Consider the following 16,924-nt stretch of genomic DNA (forward strand, 5'->3'; position numbering starts at 1 on the left):
TGAAAAAACTTCAAAATTTCACGAAAATAAATGGTTTCAAAGTATTGCATATCATTTTTCATATACTAAACTGTCAAAATGTTTTCAAAATAAGACTAAAAACGCATTTTGAATCTAATTTGATTTATGTCAATGCTTGTGCTGATCAAGACTCCACTTTATTACAAATCCTTAACCCTTTGCATGCTGGGAAATTTGTCTTCTGCTAAAATGTCGTCTGCTGAATTTCTAAAATTAGCATTTTCTTTGATTTTTTTCAAAGAATACTATCAGAATAGCAAACAGTTTGGATCCTGATGAGACGCCACATTCTGTGGCATCTCATCTGGATCCAAACTGTTTGCAATTTCCTTCTTAATTCGGTTCCAGCACTGAAAGGGTTAAAATAACTTGCAAATGTTGCATATTTAGTAGGGCTGCACCGAATATCCGAAATATCCGATATTCGCGGATCCAAACGAGGATTCGCGGATCTAACCGTGATTGGTAAAATCGGTTTCGAATGCGGATCTTATTTGAGTTTAACCTTTCGTTTGCGTTAATTGTTTCTTTCGCCCTAATACGTTTCGTTAAATTGTTTCTTTCTGTTTGAAAGGCTGACTGGTATATAGTTTGTCACAATTATCGCTACTTTAGTATTAAAGTATTTATGCAATTTGCACAGCCTAATCAGGGACAAGATTTTCAGCCTAAACTGGATTTTCATTTCATAGAGACCTCCTATAAAAAGAAAAAATCCAGCCTGTGACTACACTTTACACACATGCATTAAGCCCAGTTTTCCCAGAAATCGGTTCATTTAGTTAAATCTTAATACTATAATACTCTTTCTTGCTGGGCTCAGGACTATAGAGACTTATCAAGAACTATCCAGATACTCTGGTTTGGGAACATTATGTCTATTTCTTGTTTGTTTTCATGATACTTCAGTCGGTAAAGTATATCATATGTATTTAGATTGCTTATTGCACCCATACTGTAACCATCCTTGTGCTGATAACAGGTATCATCTTCCCTCTGGCCCTTGAATTAGCTCTTTATCCTACATATGAAATATTGACAGGAATGGAAATTAGTGAGCAGGTCAGGGTTAAATAATGAACCCAGGAAAGTCAATATCAAAAGTTGGAAGTCAGGCTGGGCAACTATCTTTAAAGCCACATAATTATTCAAAATGAATTAACATTTCATAAAATATTTCATAAAATATTTCGTAAAATAAAGTTAACCCATATTTTCTGTGACGATATCCAAACCTTATTATAATAAGGAGCAAATGTGAGATCATGAGCTTCCAAAGCTGCCCGAAGCCAATATCCTGTTTGCTTGTAAATGACTGGATATGGTCGCTGGAAATTCACATGAAATATATTGTGACACAAAAAATAAAAAAGAGCATTTTGTATCTTGTTAATTTCTATGTTACCATACCACATCTAGCGTTGAAATTTTGGCTATTGCTATAAGGAACACTGGTATTTTATTTTACGAAATATTTACGAAATTTTCGTGGTTTCTGAGTTGTGGCCTTAATGAAAAGCCTGAATCAGTTTCCCGTTATTTCTCAGTGAATTTCTCCACCCTTCTAGGAATGGCTGCGTTTATTACTCGTAGTGTAGTACATGATCTATAAATATATTCTGTACGTAGAGGCAATTTATATTGTGACAAGAACATCAGAAAGAAAATGTTTAATAAAGAACATTACATGTCACATTGGAAACACAAATACTAATCTATGTACTGAAGAAAACAATCATTGTTAATAAACATTTCACGATGCCAATTATATAGTCAGTCCAATGTGAGTGTTGTATTTCTCAAGGGATTTTTTTATTAGAGTGTTTGTGGAATGAAATAAACAGCAGCAAAGGCACTTATGAAAGAGCATAATTCAATGAAAGTGGGTCATGTCAGTAATGTTGTAATGTTATTTGATTGGCTTTGTTAAAAGAAAATATGAGATTCTCATGGCATGTACATGTTTCTGGGCCCTCCTTTTCATTTGCCAGTTCCCTAAAGTACATGTACTAAAGAAGGTTGCCAATCTGCACAACCATCCAAAAGAAGTTTGTTTCTATCTCTGATAGGCCTTTTCATTAACAGAAAATGGGCAAACAGGCCAGCTATTTCAGTTAGTAGAGCACTCGACTACAAATCCGAATATTTTGCTTCTCTGCCCAGCTCTGTCCCCCTTTTTTTATTTTTTTTGTTTTAAGGAAATGTCCTGGGTGTTAACCCAGTTTAGACGGAAAGTGTCATCCCTGATAAGCCTTTGCAGACTGCACAGTCTTATCTGGAACAACACTTTACACACATGCAGAAGACCTTTTTCTTTGCGAAAAATTCATATTATTTATACATCAAATTGATTATTTTATTATTGTTATTATGTTCCCTTCAAAGAAGAGGGGGTATATTGTTTTGCTGGATGTAAATGGTCTGTCTTTCGGTTCAGACCAGTTCGCTTCCAATCAATAACTTTTCAATGTATTGACCAATTGGCTTCATACTTCACATGTGCATTGGCTTTGGACAGTAGATGAACTCTATTGAAAATGGGGTCACTAGGTCAAATGTCAAGGTCACTGTTTCATTAAGTCTGAAAATTGTTTCTGATCAATAACTTGTCAACGAATGATCCGATTGGCTTGATACTTCATATGTGCATTGTCTTTGGACAGAAGATAACCCCTATCGAAATTGGAGTCGCTAGGTCAAAGGTCAAGGTCACTGTCACTATAAGTGTGGAAATAATTTCTGATCAATAACTCGCCAACAAATGGACTGTTTGGATTGATACTTCCCATGTGCATTAACCTTGGACAGTAGATGACTCCTTTTGAAATTGGGGTCACTAGGTCAAAAATAATGGTCACTGTCACAATAATTGGGAAAATCGTTTCCGAGCAATAAATCGTCAATTAATTGTCCAATTTGCTTGATACTTCACATGTGCATTTGCCTTGGGCAGTAGATGAAGCCTGAAATTGGGGTCACTAGTTTAAAGCCATGTATGGAGGGGGCATACATCACTGACCGTGGAACTCTTGTTAACTTAAGTTTAATTCAGGGTACTTGTGTATTTTTTGTGATGATAGGTGCTGGTTTTCTAAATGTGGGCATTCTAAAGACACTAATATCAGGGTTTTTAAAATAAGAAATTGACTAGAGAGAGTCAATACAAATGACACATTCTAAGCTGGACTTAGACCCAAAAAGCCTTTTCATCAAGCTTTTGGCTCAATAGAACATAATAAATAAGTGTTCACACTTTTCTGGTGATTAAAAATGCTTTACGTTTGAACTTAATACCTTGTGGATATTTTGGATTGTGCTTTCCTCTTATGACATAAGCCATGTACTCAAATACCCTCAGTAGCTATGACCATCACAGGTGAAGGGCTGCAAAAGCATGTTTGGTAGGTACCTGTACATAAATTGTATCATTTCCTATCAAAAACATACCCTGCTTGATGATCGTAAAATATCTTTAAGGAGAATGTAGACATTTAATATGGAATAATATTTACATTACATAATTTTGTTCTATAAAGTTGTTATTACTTTCACGCATCTGTCTAGTTTATATTTTGCTTGTTGCATTCCATTTATGTCTTCAATCTTTGGTCCATTTTTAGCTCGACTATTATATATGAAATATATATAGTGGAGCTAACCTACTCACCTTGGCGTCTGAGTTAGTGTCTGCGTCTGCATTAGCGTGAGTGTGCAAATGTTAAAGTTTTCGTACTACCCCAAATATTTATACCCCCACAAACGAAGTTTAGGGGGGTATATAGGAGTGAGCTTATCTGTCGGTCGGTCTGTCTGTCGGTCTGTCGGTCTGTCTGTTGGTCCGTATTAAGTGTCTGCTCTCTAATTTAAGAAGTTTTTATCTGATCTTCACCAAACTTGGTCAGAAGTTGTATCAAGATGATATCTAGGCCAAGTTCGAACATGGGCCTTGCCGGGTAAAAAACTAGGTCACGGGGTCACTTAGTGCGTTTTAAACATTCAGCATGTTGTCCGCTCTCTTATTCAAGTAGTTTTCATCAGAGCTTCACCAAACTTGGTCAGAAGTTGTTTCTAGATGATGTCTAGGCCAAGTTCGAACATGGGTCATGGCAGGTCAAAAACTAGGTCACGGGGTCACTTAGTGCGTTTTTAACATTGAGCATGGTGTCCGCTCTCTAATTCAAGTAGTTTTCATCCGATCTTCACCAAACTTGGTCAGAAGTTGCATCTAGATGATATCTAGGCCAAGTTGGAACATAGGCCTTGCCCTTTCAAAAACTAGGTCACAGGGTCACTTAGTGCGTTTTAAACATTAAGCATGGTGTCCGCTCTCTAATTCAAGTAGTTTTCATTAGAGCTTCACCAAAATTGGTCAAAAGTTGTATCTAGATGATGTCTAGGCCAAGTTCGAACATGGGTCATGGCAGGTCAAAAACTAGGTCATGGGGTCACTTAGTGCGTTTTAAACATTGAGCATGGTGTCCGCTCTCTTATTAGTCCCCTACCGGTTGCACCGGAGGGGACTTATGGTTTTGTAACTTTTAAAGTTCTAAATATTTTTTCATGAAACTTGAAACATGGATAGATGGCAATATGGACATTATGCATATCATTTTATTTTGTTCCTAAATATAAAAAAATTGGTTGCTAGGGAAACAAATATATATTTAAAAAATCTGGAATTTCTGACAATGGTGGAGCTGGTAGGGGACTTATATTGCTTGACAATAGTCTTGTTCAAGTAGTTTTCATCAGATCTTGACTAAATTTGGTCAGAAGTTGTTTCTAGATGATGTCTAGGTCAAGGTCGAATATGGGTCATGCCAGGTCAAAAACTATGTCACTGGGCTATGTTTTACACATTCAGCTTGGTGTCTTCTCTCTTATTCAAGTAGTTTTCATCCGATCTTCACCACACTTGGTCAGAAGTTGTATCTAGATGATGTGTAGGTCAAGTTCGAACATGGGCCATGCAGGGTCAAAAACCAGGTCACGGGGTCACTTAGTGACAAGCTTGTTCGGGCCATAACTTTGTCGTTCATTGTGAGATTTTGAAATCATTTGGCACATTTGTTCACCATCATTAGACGGTGTGTCGCGCGAAAAAAAATTATGTCGATATCTCCAAGGTCAAGGTCACACTTTGAGTTTAAAGGTAAAAAATGGCCATAAATGAGCTTGTCCAGGCCATAACTATGTCATTCATTGTGAGATTTTAAAATCATTCGGCACATTTGTTATCATAATGGGACGGTGTGTCGCTCGAAAGAATTACGTCAATATCTCCAAGGTCAAGGTCGCAACGACTAAAAATAGATTTATTTTGAAACAAGTGAGGTAACTATGAACAATAAGTTCAGCTTGAGTTGTCTCCCTTTATCAGACTATTTTTCAAATTGAAAACCTGGTTTTGTGACAGTTTTGTCCCTTGTTTAAAATTAACATTATTAAGACTTTGGTTGAGCCTTCTTTTTATGATAAAGATTGTTGTTCGTTAGAAAATATTGTTTAAGATACGCATCTAGTTATTGCATGTGAAAAGTTGACAGAATAATAGGGCTGGTTTCGGGACCATACCATATCATTATTTCAGTCAATGATACTTTGTAACAATTGTCAACATGTTGATGATAACCTTGAACAATTTAATCTTTTGGCAAAATATATGTTACAAATTAATTAAACAATTAACACAAACTATGTAGCCCGGCATATAAATTTGTCAGTCGCAGTGCTGTAGTGGATATGGTCTCCGCCTAGCGATTGGGAGGTCACGGGTTCGATCCCCACTGTGGGAGTGTTCTATAGATTTCTCCCCATAGACACCAAGTCCTGGTTCTAGTCCCAGGAAACAGACCTGAGAGCGTTTCAAATAAGCCTTAGGCTTTCTATGCGATCGAGCTTAAATAAATAGGTTTAACTATATTTTATATACTAATTGAAATATATATTCATTTCCAAGTGTGTCAGTATGTCTGGGAAGGGGAAAGGGAATAAAATGTAAATATAAAATAGTTTGTGGTACTATTGGAGAGGCCAAGAACTTGTTTGTTGTCAGTTTCATTGTATTGCTATGTTGTGCACTATAAACACATTTCTCTTTTTGGCTAGACATAGAATTGTAATTATGCTGCCAGTATTGCCAACTGAAAAGTGGGGGATGTTTTTGTCTAGTCACTTAATGCTATTGTTATTGTAATTTGTAACAAATACATTTTATGTTTGTATGAGTTCATTGCTCCAGCTAGGCCCTAAAGAGGGCAAGGTGCTCTTTAGTAGAACGACCTTTTAAGCAAACAAGGTCATATTATCCCTGTGGCAATTATTAATATAACACATGTTTCATATTTGATACTGCATGTATTTTTATTTTAAACATGGTTTCTATAATTAATAAAAACTAGTTTTAACTTTGTAAATCTGTTTTATTTATGGAACTACTAATACAATTTACTGTACAATAATGTGATCAGATCATAAAAGGTCATGGTGAAGGTCTAATGGGCAGGGTGAGACCTATGGGCAGCAGGGTGTTGCCCCCTTTAATTGAGGTTTAGCTGGGGCACTGTGTGTATGTACGTGTATTACATGTACACATGTTCCTAAACAAATAATGAAACAAAGAAAAAGCAGAAATAATTATCCCCACGCTTTTTGAAAAGCGTGAGGATATTGTGGTTATCTCCGCCGTCCATCTGTCTGTCCGTCCTGGCCACTATCTGCTCCTACACTATAAGCACTAGAACCTTGAAACTTACACACATGGTAGCTTATAATGAGCATATGTGTGACCCTGCACTATTTGGAATGTTGATCTGACCCCTGGGTCAAAAGTTATGGGGGTTGCGGTGGGGCTGGGTCAGAGATTTTCACTCCTTTTTTATGTTATTTTACATTAACTTCTTCATTTCTGCACCGATTTACTTCAAATTGATACTGAACCTCTCTATGACAATACGGTCAATCTCAACTATGCATGGCCCCATTACCAACCCTTGGGCGCCCCGCCCACATAGACCACACCTAAAATTGCCTTTTACTAAAATTTCTTCATTTCTACACCGATTCACTTCAAATTGATACTGAAATTCTCTTATGACAATACGGTCAATCTCAACTATGCATGACAATACGGTCAATCTCAACTATGCATGGCCCCATTACCAACCCATAGGCGCCCCCACCCACATAGGCCAAACCCACCCAAAATTGCCTTTTACTATAACTTCTTCAGTTCTACACCGATTCACTTCTAATTGATACTGAACTTCTCTTATGACAATACGGTCAATCTCAACTATGCATGGCCCAATTACCAACCCTGGGGCGCCCCGCCCAAATAGGCCACACCCACACAAAATTGCCTTTTACTATAATTTCTTCATTTCTACACCGATTCACTTCTAATTGATACTGAACTATTCTTATGACAATACGGTCAATCTCAACTATGCATTGCCCCATTACTAACCCTGGGGCGCCCTGCCCACATAGGCCACACCCACCCAAAATTGCCTTTTACTATAACTTCTTCAGTTCTACACTGATTCACTTCTAACTGATACTGAACTTTTCTTATGACAATACGATCAATCTCAACTATGCATGGCCCCATTACCAACCCTGGGGCGCCCCTGGGTCAAACATGCGGCGTGGGGATACGCGTTGGTACACTTACTTACTATCATGAGAGGACTGGGCAGGCAAAGTTAGATAACTCTGGCGTGCATTTTGACAGAATTATGTGCCCTTTTTATACCTAGAAAATTGAAAATTTGGTTAAGTTTTGTGTTTAGGTCCATTTTATTCCTTAAGTATCAAAGCTAATGCTTTCATACTTGCAACACTTACTAACTATCATAAGGGGACTGTGCAGGCAAAGTTATGTAACTCTGACTGGCATTTTGACAGAATTATGTGCCCTTTTTATACTTAGAAAATTGAAAATTTTGTTAAGTTTTGTGTTAAGGTCTACTTTATTCCTAAAGTATCAAAGCTATTGCTTTCATACTTGCAATACTTACTAACTATCTTACGGGGACTGTGCAGGCAAAGTTGCATAACTCTGGTTGTCATTTTGACGGAATTATGACCCTTTTTTTACTTAGTTACTTTGAATATATGGTTAAATTTTGTGTTTAGATCAACTTTACTTCTAAAGTATCAAGGCTTTTGCTTTCAAACTTCAAATACTTTCATGCTATCATGAGGGTACTGTACCTGGCAAGTAAAATTTTACCTTGACATTTGAATGACCTTGATTATCAAGGTCAAATTATTAAATTTTGCTAAAATTGCCATAACTTCTTTATTTATGATTAGATTTGATCGATACTTTGACATAACAACTCTTACCTAACATTCCACAATAGACACCACCCAAACCATCCCCCACGCCCCCCCCCACCCCAGAATCCCCCAACCCCAAATTTATTTTTATTTGTTCATTTTTTTTAAAGATCATTTAATAAATACACCCTTACACTATACCCCCCACCGCCCCCCCCCCCCATTTTTTTTAAACATGGTTAAAAAACAAAAATATTTTTGTTTAATTTTATTTTTGAAATACCGTCCAACCATCCCACCCCAGAATACCCCCCCCCCCCTCAATTTTTTTTTGTTTGCATTTTTTTCTTATTTTTGGATAAATGATCACACACCCACTCTATATACCCCTCTCCACCCCACCCCTCCCTCCTTTGTGATTGAAATATTGAGATAGGTCCCTTCACCTTTAAAAGATAAATAGATGAGCGGTCTGCACCCGCAAGGCTGTGCTCTTGTTAACTAACGCATGAATCTCGCTTAAACTTCCACAATTGAATAACCTTAATATGTGGATGATCTTCAAGAAAGAATTTTGGCTCTAATGAGTTTTGGCAGAATTATTGCCCTTTGTTTGTTTTTATTCTGATCACCTTTTATCTGGCCTGCAATACTGGTAAGCAGTATGCAGTGTGCTTTTCCAACTATAGGTGTCACATTTATTCTCAGTTTTGATGAAACTTTGTCAGAATGTTTATCTTTGGAATATCTAATCCAAGTTAGAATCTCTGTCATGTGTGTTTAAAACCCAGATCCAATCTTGCCACTCTAGAAAAATCAAAATTCATGACTCGGTCTTGATGAAACTTTGTTAGAATTTTATCTTGACATTTTCTAGACAGAGTTTAAATCTCGGTCACTTGCATCATAGAACTAGGTCATCAGGTCAGATCATTAAAAAAAGCAACCAATTGGAATTCACATTAATGATACAATCTTGACTAAACAAGTTCAGAATCTTTATATTGACATTATCTAGGCTGTGATTGATATTTGGATCCTGTCAGATTCTCTTGATGATTAATGTTTGGATCTTCTCCTATGATTCCCTTGCATGTGATTGATGTTTGTCTGTCATGTGATTCCCTTTCAGAGGTTGAGTGTTTGGATCGTATATTGTGATTCCCTTTCAGAGGTTTGGTGTTTGGATCCTATCATGTGACTCCTTTGCAGGTGATTGATGTTTGGATCTTATCATGTGATTTCCTTTCAAAGGTTTGATGTTTGGATCCTATTATGTGATTCCCTTGAATGGGTTTGATGTTTGGATCCTATCATGTGACTCCCTTGCAGGGGTTTGATGTTTGGAGCCTGTCATGTGACTCCTTTGCAGTGGATTGATGTTTGGATCCAGTCATCTGATTCCTTTAAGGGGTTTGATGTTTTGATCCTCTCCTGTGATATCCTTTCAGAAGTTTGATGTTTGGATCCTCTCCTGTGATATCCTTTCAGAAGTTTGATGTTTTGATCCTCTCCTGTGATATCCTTTCAGAAGTTTGATGTTTTGATCCTGTCCTGTGATATCCTTTCAGAAGTTTGATGTTTTGATCCTCTCCTGTGATATCCTTTCAGAAGTTTGATGTTTTGATCCTCTCCTGTGATATCCTTTCAGAAGTTTGATGTTTTGATCCTCTCCTGTGATATCCTTTCAGAAGTTTGATGTTTTGATCCTCTCCTGTGATATCCTTTCAGAAGTTTGATGTTTTGATCCTCTCCTGTAATATCCTTTCAGAAGTTTGATGTTTTGATCCTCTCCTGTGATATCCTTTCAGAAGTTTGATGTTTTGATCCTCTCCTGTGATATCCTTTCAGAAGTTTGATGTTTTGATCCTCTCCTGTGATATCCTTTCAGAAGTTTGATGTTTTGATCCTCTCCTGTGATATCCTTTCAGAAGTTTGATGTTTGGATCAAGTCATGTGACTCTTGCTTGTGATTGATGCAGAGCTCCAGATAAGGGTCGTATTTTCGTAATAACAAATTATTTTCAAGTCCGTTACGTCTTTATTTTAAAATCTTGTCGTACCATTAAGAATGACAAAGTCAAGTTACGAATATTATTTTTACAAAATTTCGTATTGATTTTTATTGAGTTCTTTTAGCGTATTAAAAGATCTTTGGTGCTTATATAGAATGGTTATCAGGTTTGTTTAACAAAGCGCATTTTTTCCAATAAAAGCGGCGTGTACAGTCTTTCTGTCAAAAAACAATGGCGGCGCCCAGAGAGCGTCCTAAAAAACTGCAAAGCGTGCAAAAACACCCTTTTAACATATTGTACGCAAAGTGAGTCGAAGTTGAATGTTAAGAAAGACATTATAGAAAAGATCTTATACGATGTTGTATGTTCAAATGCCGACACAGTCGGAAAAGCTATAAAAAAACGCGACACGACGGGTCCAAACTTAAACAAAAAAAAACATTGAACGAGTGGAAGGGACAATTCCTGTGGCTAATCGTTGAAAAGATTGAAGGGGAGACCTGTTTTTATTGTGAAATATGTAAAAATTCATTGAAGGCATGCAATCTAAGCACAGTTTGGGCATATGAAGGTATTTGAAAAATAAAATTGTATAATACTGAATAGACACTGTTGAACTTGTATAAATAAAGTTGCTAGTATGTTTATTTTGATTTTTTGCATGAAAATAACCATTATTATTTATTTTAAGGTCATTTAGAAAAGTTAAGAATTATTTTCCAAAACTTAGTAGCAACGTTAAGAATAAAATTTCAGAGTTAAGAATTCTTTTTAAAAATCTGGTAGTAATGTTAAGAATTTAACAAAATCTTATCTGGAGCTCTGTTGATGTTTGGATACAGCCATGTCACTCTTTTTCTGGTGATTGATGTTTTGATCAAGCCATGTGACTCTTTTGCTGGTGATTGATGTTAGGATCCAGTTAATTGATTCCATTACAAGAGTTTGATGTTTGAATCCAGCCATGTGATTCCCTTTCAGAGGTTTGATTTTTGAATCCTATCATGTGATTTCCTTGCAGGGGTTTGATGTTTTTAGCCTGTCATGTGACTCCTTTGCAGTAGATTGATGTTTGGATCCTGCCATGTGATTCCTTTTAGAGGTTTGATGTTTTGATCCTCTCCTGTGATTTCCTTTCAGAAGTTTGATGTTTGGATCCAGCCATGTGACTCTTTTGCTGGTGATTGATGTTTTGATCCAGCCATGTGACTCGTTTGCTGATGATTGATGTTTGGATCCATCCATGTGACTCTTTTGCTGGTGATTGATGTTTGGATCCAGCCAATTAATTGCATTAAAACGGTTTGATGTTTGGATCCAGCCATGTGATTCCCTTGAATGGGTTTGATGTTTGGATTATATCATGTGATTCCCTTGCAGGTAATTGATGAATATTTCAACAGTTTCATGAAGAAGCTTCACACCGACCGAGTGGCAACTGTCGAGAAAATGCATGTCTTCATACAGCAGGAGCAAAAGGTATGGCCATGTTTGGGGTTGAATGTGAAATTTAAATTTAAGCAACTTTTATGAAGTTTATTGGAGTCATCTGTCTGTTGTTCTGCTGGAGCAGAAAAAAGTTTGGCAGTGATTATACTACAAATGACAGATTCAGCAGTTCTTTTGAGCTAATTATGAAAGCCTTAACCATAGGTGAACCTATGTCCAGGTAAGCTTTTGTCCTAGGTCCAGAAATGCAATTGATGTGCAAGCTTTCCTCTATGTCACAATAAAACAAGGTAGCTTTTGTCAGGGTTGTAAAACTTACTAGTTAGCTTTTGTCCTACATTTTGCTGTGGAGATAGTTATTAGCCAAGATTCATAGAGGCAAAATGTAAAATCATAATTGTGGTTTGAAAAAATGTTTTTTTTATATATATTATGTTTTAATATGTGATCCATCTTGTATAATCAAATGTGATCACTTTGTTGGCATGTACATCAAACAATTTTGAATTGTTTATTTTATGCTTTCGGGTGGTTTATAGAAAAATATCAGTGAATTAAAACTGATAATTTCCCTGTTTCAAACAGGGAAAATTATCAGTGAAAATTATCGATAATTTTCATTGTTTACTGTGAAATGACGTCATTTTATTGACGAAATGACGTCATTATCCAAGCGAAATTCTTTGGTTAAACTCTTTAACAATGTATATAAACTGGGAAAAAAAAGCATAAAATAAAAAGAAAATTTGTTGGATTTTGTGCAATATCGATTTGAATTCACTTGTGTTCATAGATAATGCATATTTTCATTTGTGGGAAAATATTATTTTCTATGATCACTTGTGAATTAAAATCGATAATCCAGCAAATCCAACAAATATCCATTATGTAATTGCAGGAAAACCTGTCACAGATGGAGGTGAAGCAGCAGATGGAGGTGTTTCTTGATGACAGAGGTCGAGAGATTGCCAACCAGTTTTTCTTCAATGAACAAGAGGTACTTATGAAATGCAACCCTCTTGGTAAAAAAGTTCTAACCACAGCCTTATTGCATTCAAACTTGGTACACTTACTAACTATCATGAGGGGACTCGGCAGGCAAAGTTAGATAATTCTGCCTTGCAATTTGACAGAATTATGTGCCCTTTTTATACTTAGAAAATTGAAAATTTTGGTTAAGTTTTGTGTTTAGGTCCATTTTATTCCTTAAGTATCAAAGCTATTGCTTTCATACTTGCAAAACTTACTATCATTAGGGGACTGTGCAGGCAAAGTTATGTAACTCTGACTGGCATTTTGACAGAATTATGTGCCCTTTTTATACTTAGAAAATTTAAAATTTGGTTAAGTTTTGTGTTTAGGTCCTCTTTTTTCCTAAAGCATCAAAGCCATTGCTTTCATACTTGCAACAATTACTATTGTTAGGGGACTGTGCAGGCAAAGTTATGTAACTCTGACTGGCATTTTGACAGAATTATGTGCCCTTTTTATACTTAGAAAATTGATTGAAAATTTGGTTAAGTTTTGTGTTTAGGTCCACTTTTTTCCTAAAGTATCAAAGCCATTGCTTTCATACTTGCAACACTTACTTACTATCATAAGGGGACTGTGCAGGCAAAGTTATGTAACTCTGACTGGCATGTTGACGGAATTATGGGCCCTTTATACTTGAAAATTTGGTTAAGTTTTGTGTTTTGGTCCACTTTACCCCTAAAAGATCATAGATATTGCTTTCATACGTGGAACACTCCCAAACTATCATAAAGGGACAGTAAAGGACAAGTTGCATAACTCTGGTTGTCATTTTTACCAAATTATGGCCCTTTTTTGACTTAGTAACTTTGAATATATGGCTTCATTTTGTGTTAAGATTCACTTTACTTCTAAAGTATCAAGGCTATTGCTTTTAAACTTTAAATACTTTCATGCTATCATGAGGGTACTGTACCTGGCAAGTTGAATTTTACTTTGACCATTGAATGACCTTGACTCTCAAGGTCAAATTTAGCTAAAATTGCCATAACTTCTTTATTGATAATTAGATTCGATTGATACTTTGACAAAACAACTCTTTCCTGACATACCACAATTGACTCCGTCCAAACCCCCAGTCAGTCTGTCTGTCAGTCCGAAAAAAAACTTTAACATTGGCCATAACTTTTTCATTTTTTAAGATAGCAACTTGATATTTGGCATGCATGTGTATCTCATGGAGCTGCACATTTTGAGTGGTGAAAGGTCAAGGTCATCCTTCAAGGTCAAATGTCAAATTTATGGTGTCTGTCCGTCCGAAAACTTTAACATTGGCTATAACTTTTTCAATAATGAAGATAGCAACTTGATATTTGGCATGCATGTGTATAACATGGAGCTGAACATTTTGAGTGGTGAAAAGTGAAGGTCATCCTTCAAGGTCAAATGTCAAATATATGGCGTCTGTCTGTCCGAAAACTTTAACATTGGCCATAACTTTTTTAATATTGAAGATAGCAACTTGATATTTGGCATGCATGTGTATCTCATGAAGCTGCACATTTTGAGTGGTAGAAGTTCAAGGTCAAGGTCATCCTTCAAGGTCATCCTTCAAGGTCAAAATAAATAAATAATTCAAAGTGGCTTTCTCATGAAGCTGCACATTTTTAGTGGTGGAAGTTCAAGGTCATCCTTCAAGGTCAAGGTCATCCTTCAAGGTCAAAGGTAAAAAAACAAATAAAAAATTTCAAAGCGGCATTATCATGAAGCTGCACATTTTGAGTGGTGGAAGTGAAAGATCAAGGTCATTCTTCAAGGTCAAGGTCATCCTTCAAGGTCAAAGGTCACACAAAAATCAAAGCGGCGTTATCATGAAGCTGCACATTTTGAGTGGTGTAAGTTCAAGGTCATCCTTCATGGTCAAGGTCATCCTTCAAGGTCAAAGGTCAAACAGAAAAAAAAAATCAAAGCGCGTTATCATGAAGCTGCACATTTTTAGTGGTGGAAGGTCAAGGTCATCCTTCAAGGTCAATAAAAAAAAAAATCAAAGCGGTATCTCATGAAGCTGCACATTTTGAGTGGTGGAAGATCAAGGTCAAGGTCATCCTTCAAGTTCAAGGTCATCCTTTAAGGTCAAAGGTCCAAAAAAAAATAATTCAAAGCGGCGTTCTCATGAAGCTGCACATTTTGAGTGGTGGAAGTTCAAGGTAAAGGTCATTCTTCAAGGTCAAGGTCATCCTTGAAGGTTTAAGGTAAAAAAAAAATAATTTCAAAGCGGTGTTATCATGAAGCTGCACATTTTGAGTGGTGGAAGTTCAAGGTCATCCTTCAAGGTCAAGGTTATCCTTCAATGTCAAAGGTCAAAAAAATAATATTTCAAAGCGGCCTTCTCATAAAGCTGCACATTTTGAGTGGTTGAAGTTCAAGGTCAAGGTCATCCTTCAAGGTCAAAGGTAAAAAATAATAATTTCAAAGCGGCGCAATAGGGGGGATTGTGTTTCTGACAAACGCTTCTCTTGTTTTTTTCAAACATGGTTAAAAAACACAAATATTTATTTTTATTATTTTATTTTTGAAATGCTGTCCAACCATCCCACCCAAAAATTCCCCCCCCCCCCCTAAAAATATTTTTTTTTTTTTTTTTGCATTTTTTTTTGCATTTTTGGAAGATAATGTAATAAATGACCACACCCCCACACTATACACCCCTCTCCACCCCTCCATCCTTTGTGATTTAAATTGAGATAGGTCCCTACACCTTTAAAAAGAAAAAAAGATGAGCGGTCTGCACCCCCAAGGCGGTGGTGCTCTTGTTTTTCTTGTGGCATTATGGAAAAAAAATTATTGTGGCATTATGGAAAATTAAAAATAAATTTATCGGAACTGCTGATTATCCGGAACTAGTTGACAAACTGTTTATGTTCATTGTTGATTGAAATTTTTGGTTTCTTACTATAATTTTTTTTTCTTTAATCTCCTTTATAAAATGAACTTGCAAAACAGGTGTGATTTTTATACGCCCGTATAAAATACGGGACGTATTATGTGAAACCCCTTGGCGGCGGGCGGGCGGGCGGCGGGCGGGCGGGCGGCGGGCGGCGGGCGGCGGGCGGAAGGCATCACTTTGTCCGGACTCTAATTCAAATTGTATTCATCCGATCTTCACCAAACTTGGTCAGCAGTTGCATCTAGTTGATATCTAGGCCAAGTTCGAATATGGGTCATGCCGGGTCAAAAACTAGGTCATAGGGTCAATAAGTGCATTTTCAAAGGGGCCACTTTGTCCGGACTCTATTTCAAATTGTATTCATCCGATCTTCACCAAACTTGGTCAGCAGTTGTATCTAGTTGATATCTAGGCCAAGTTCGAATATGGGTCATGCCGGGTCAAAAACTAGGTCATAGGGTCAATAAGTGCATTTTCAAAGGGGCCACTTTGTCCGGACTCTATTTCAAATTGTATTCATCCGATCTTCACCAAACTTGGTCAGCAGTTGCATCTAGTTGATATATAGGCCAAGTTCGAATATGGGTCATGCCGGGTCAAAAACTAGGTCATAGGGTCAATTAGTGCATTTTCAACGGCGCCACTTTGTCCGGACTCTAATTCAAATTGTATTCATCCGATCTTCACCAAATTTGGTCAGAAGTTGTGTCTAGATGATATGTAGGTCAAGTTCAAATATGGGTCATGCCGGGTCAAAAACTAGGTCACGAGGTTACTTAGTGCATTTCAAGCATTTAGCATGGTGTCCGCTCTCTAATTGAAGTAGTTTTCATCTGATCTTCACCTAATTTGGTCAGAAGTTGTGTCTAGATGATATGTAGGTCAAGTTCGAACATGGGTCATGCCGGGTCAAAAACGAGGTCACATAGTGCATTTCAAGCATTAAGCATGTTGTCCGCTCTTTAATTGAAGTAGTTTTCATCTGATCTTCACCAAATTTAGTCAGATGTTACATCTAAGTGATATCTAGGTCAAGTTCAAATATGGGTCATGCCGGGTCAATAACTAGGTCTTGAGGACACTTTCAAGCATTGAGCATGGTGTCCAAAACCTTCGAACGGGCGTATCTTGTGACAGTTTGGCACTCTTGTTAAGATTTGTGTTAATTTCTTATCTTTTTTTTATTTGTTATTTTTGCGAAGTCTCAAGAGCTTCCAGGAGCCTTTGGCCCCCT

The 16,924-nt window shown here is 36.9% G+C and overlaps 1 protein-coding gene across 1 annotated transcript in view; it reads left to right on the plus strand.

The window, feature by feature from the left end:
• Positions 1-16,924, plus strand: part of LOC127846015 (1-phosphatidylinositol 4,5-bisphosphate phosphodiesterase gamma-1-like) — a 130,287-nt gene that overhangs the window by 17,983 nt on the left and 95,380 nt on the right. The window contains exons 6-7 of the mRNA XM_052377196.1: positions 11,703-11,801; positions 12,670-12,768. Coding sequence (XP_052233156.1) covers positions 11,703-11,801; positions 12,670-12,768 — 198 coding nt within the window. The remainder of the gene's footprint in view (positions 1-11,702; positions 11,802-12,669; positions 12,769-16,924) is intronic.

This window comes from Dreissena polymorpha, chromosome 9, assembly GCF_020536995.1.
Source record: "Dreissena polymorpha isolate Duluth1 chromosome 9, UMN_Dpol_1.0, whole genome shotgun sequence".
Lineage (NCBI taxonomy): Eukaryota > Metazoa > Mollusca > Bivalvia > Myida > Dreissenidae > Dreissena > Dreissena polymorpha.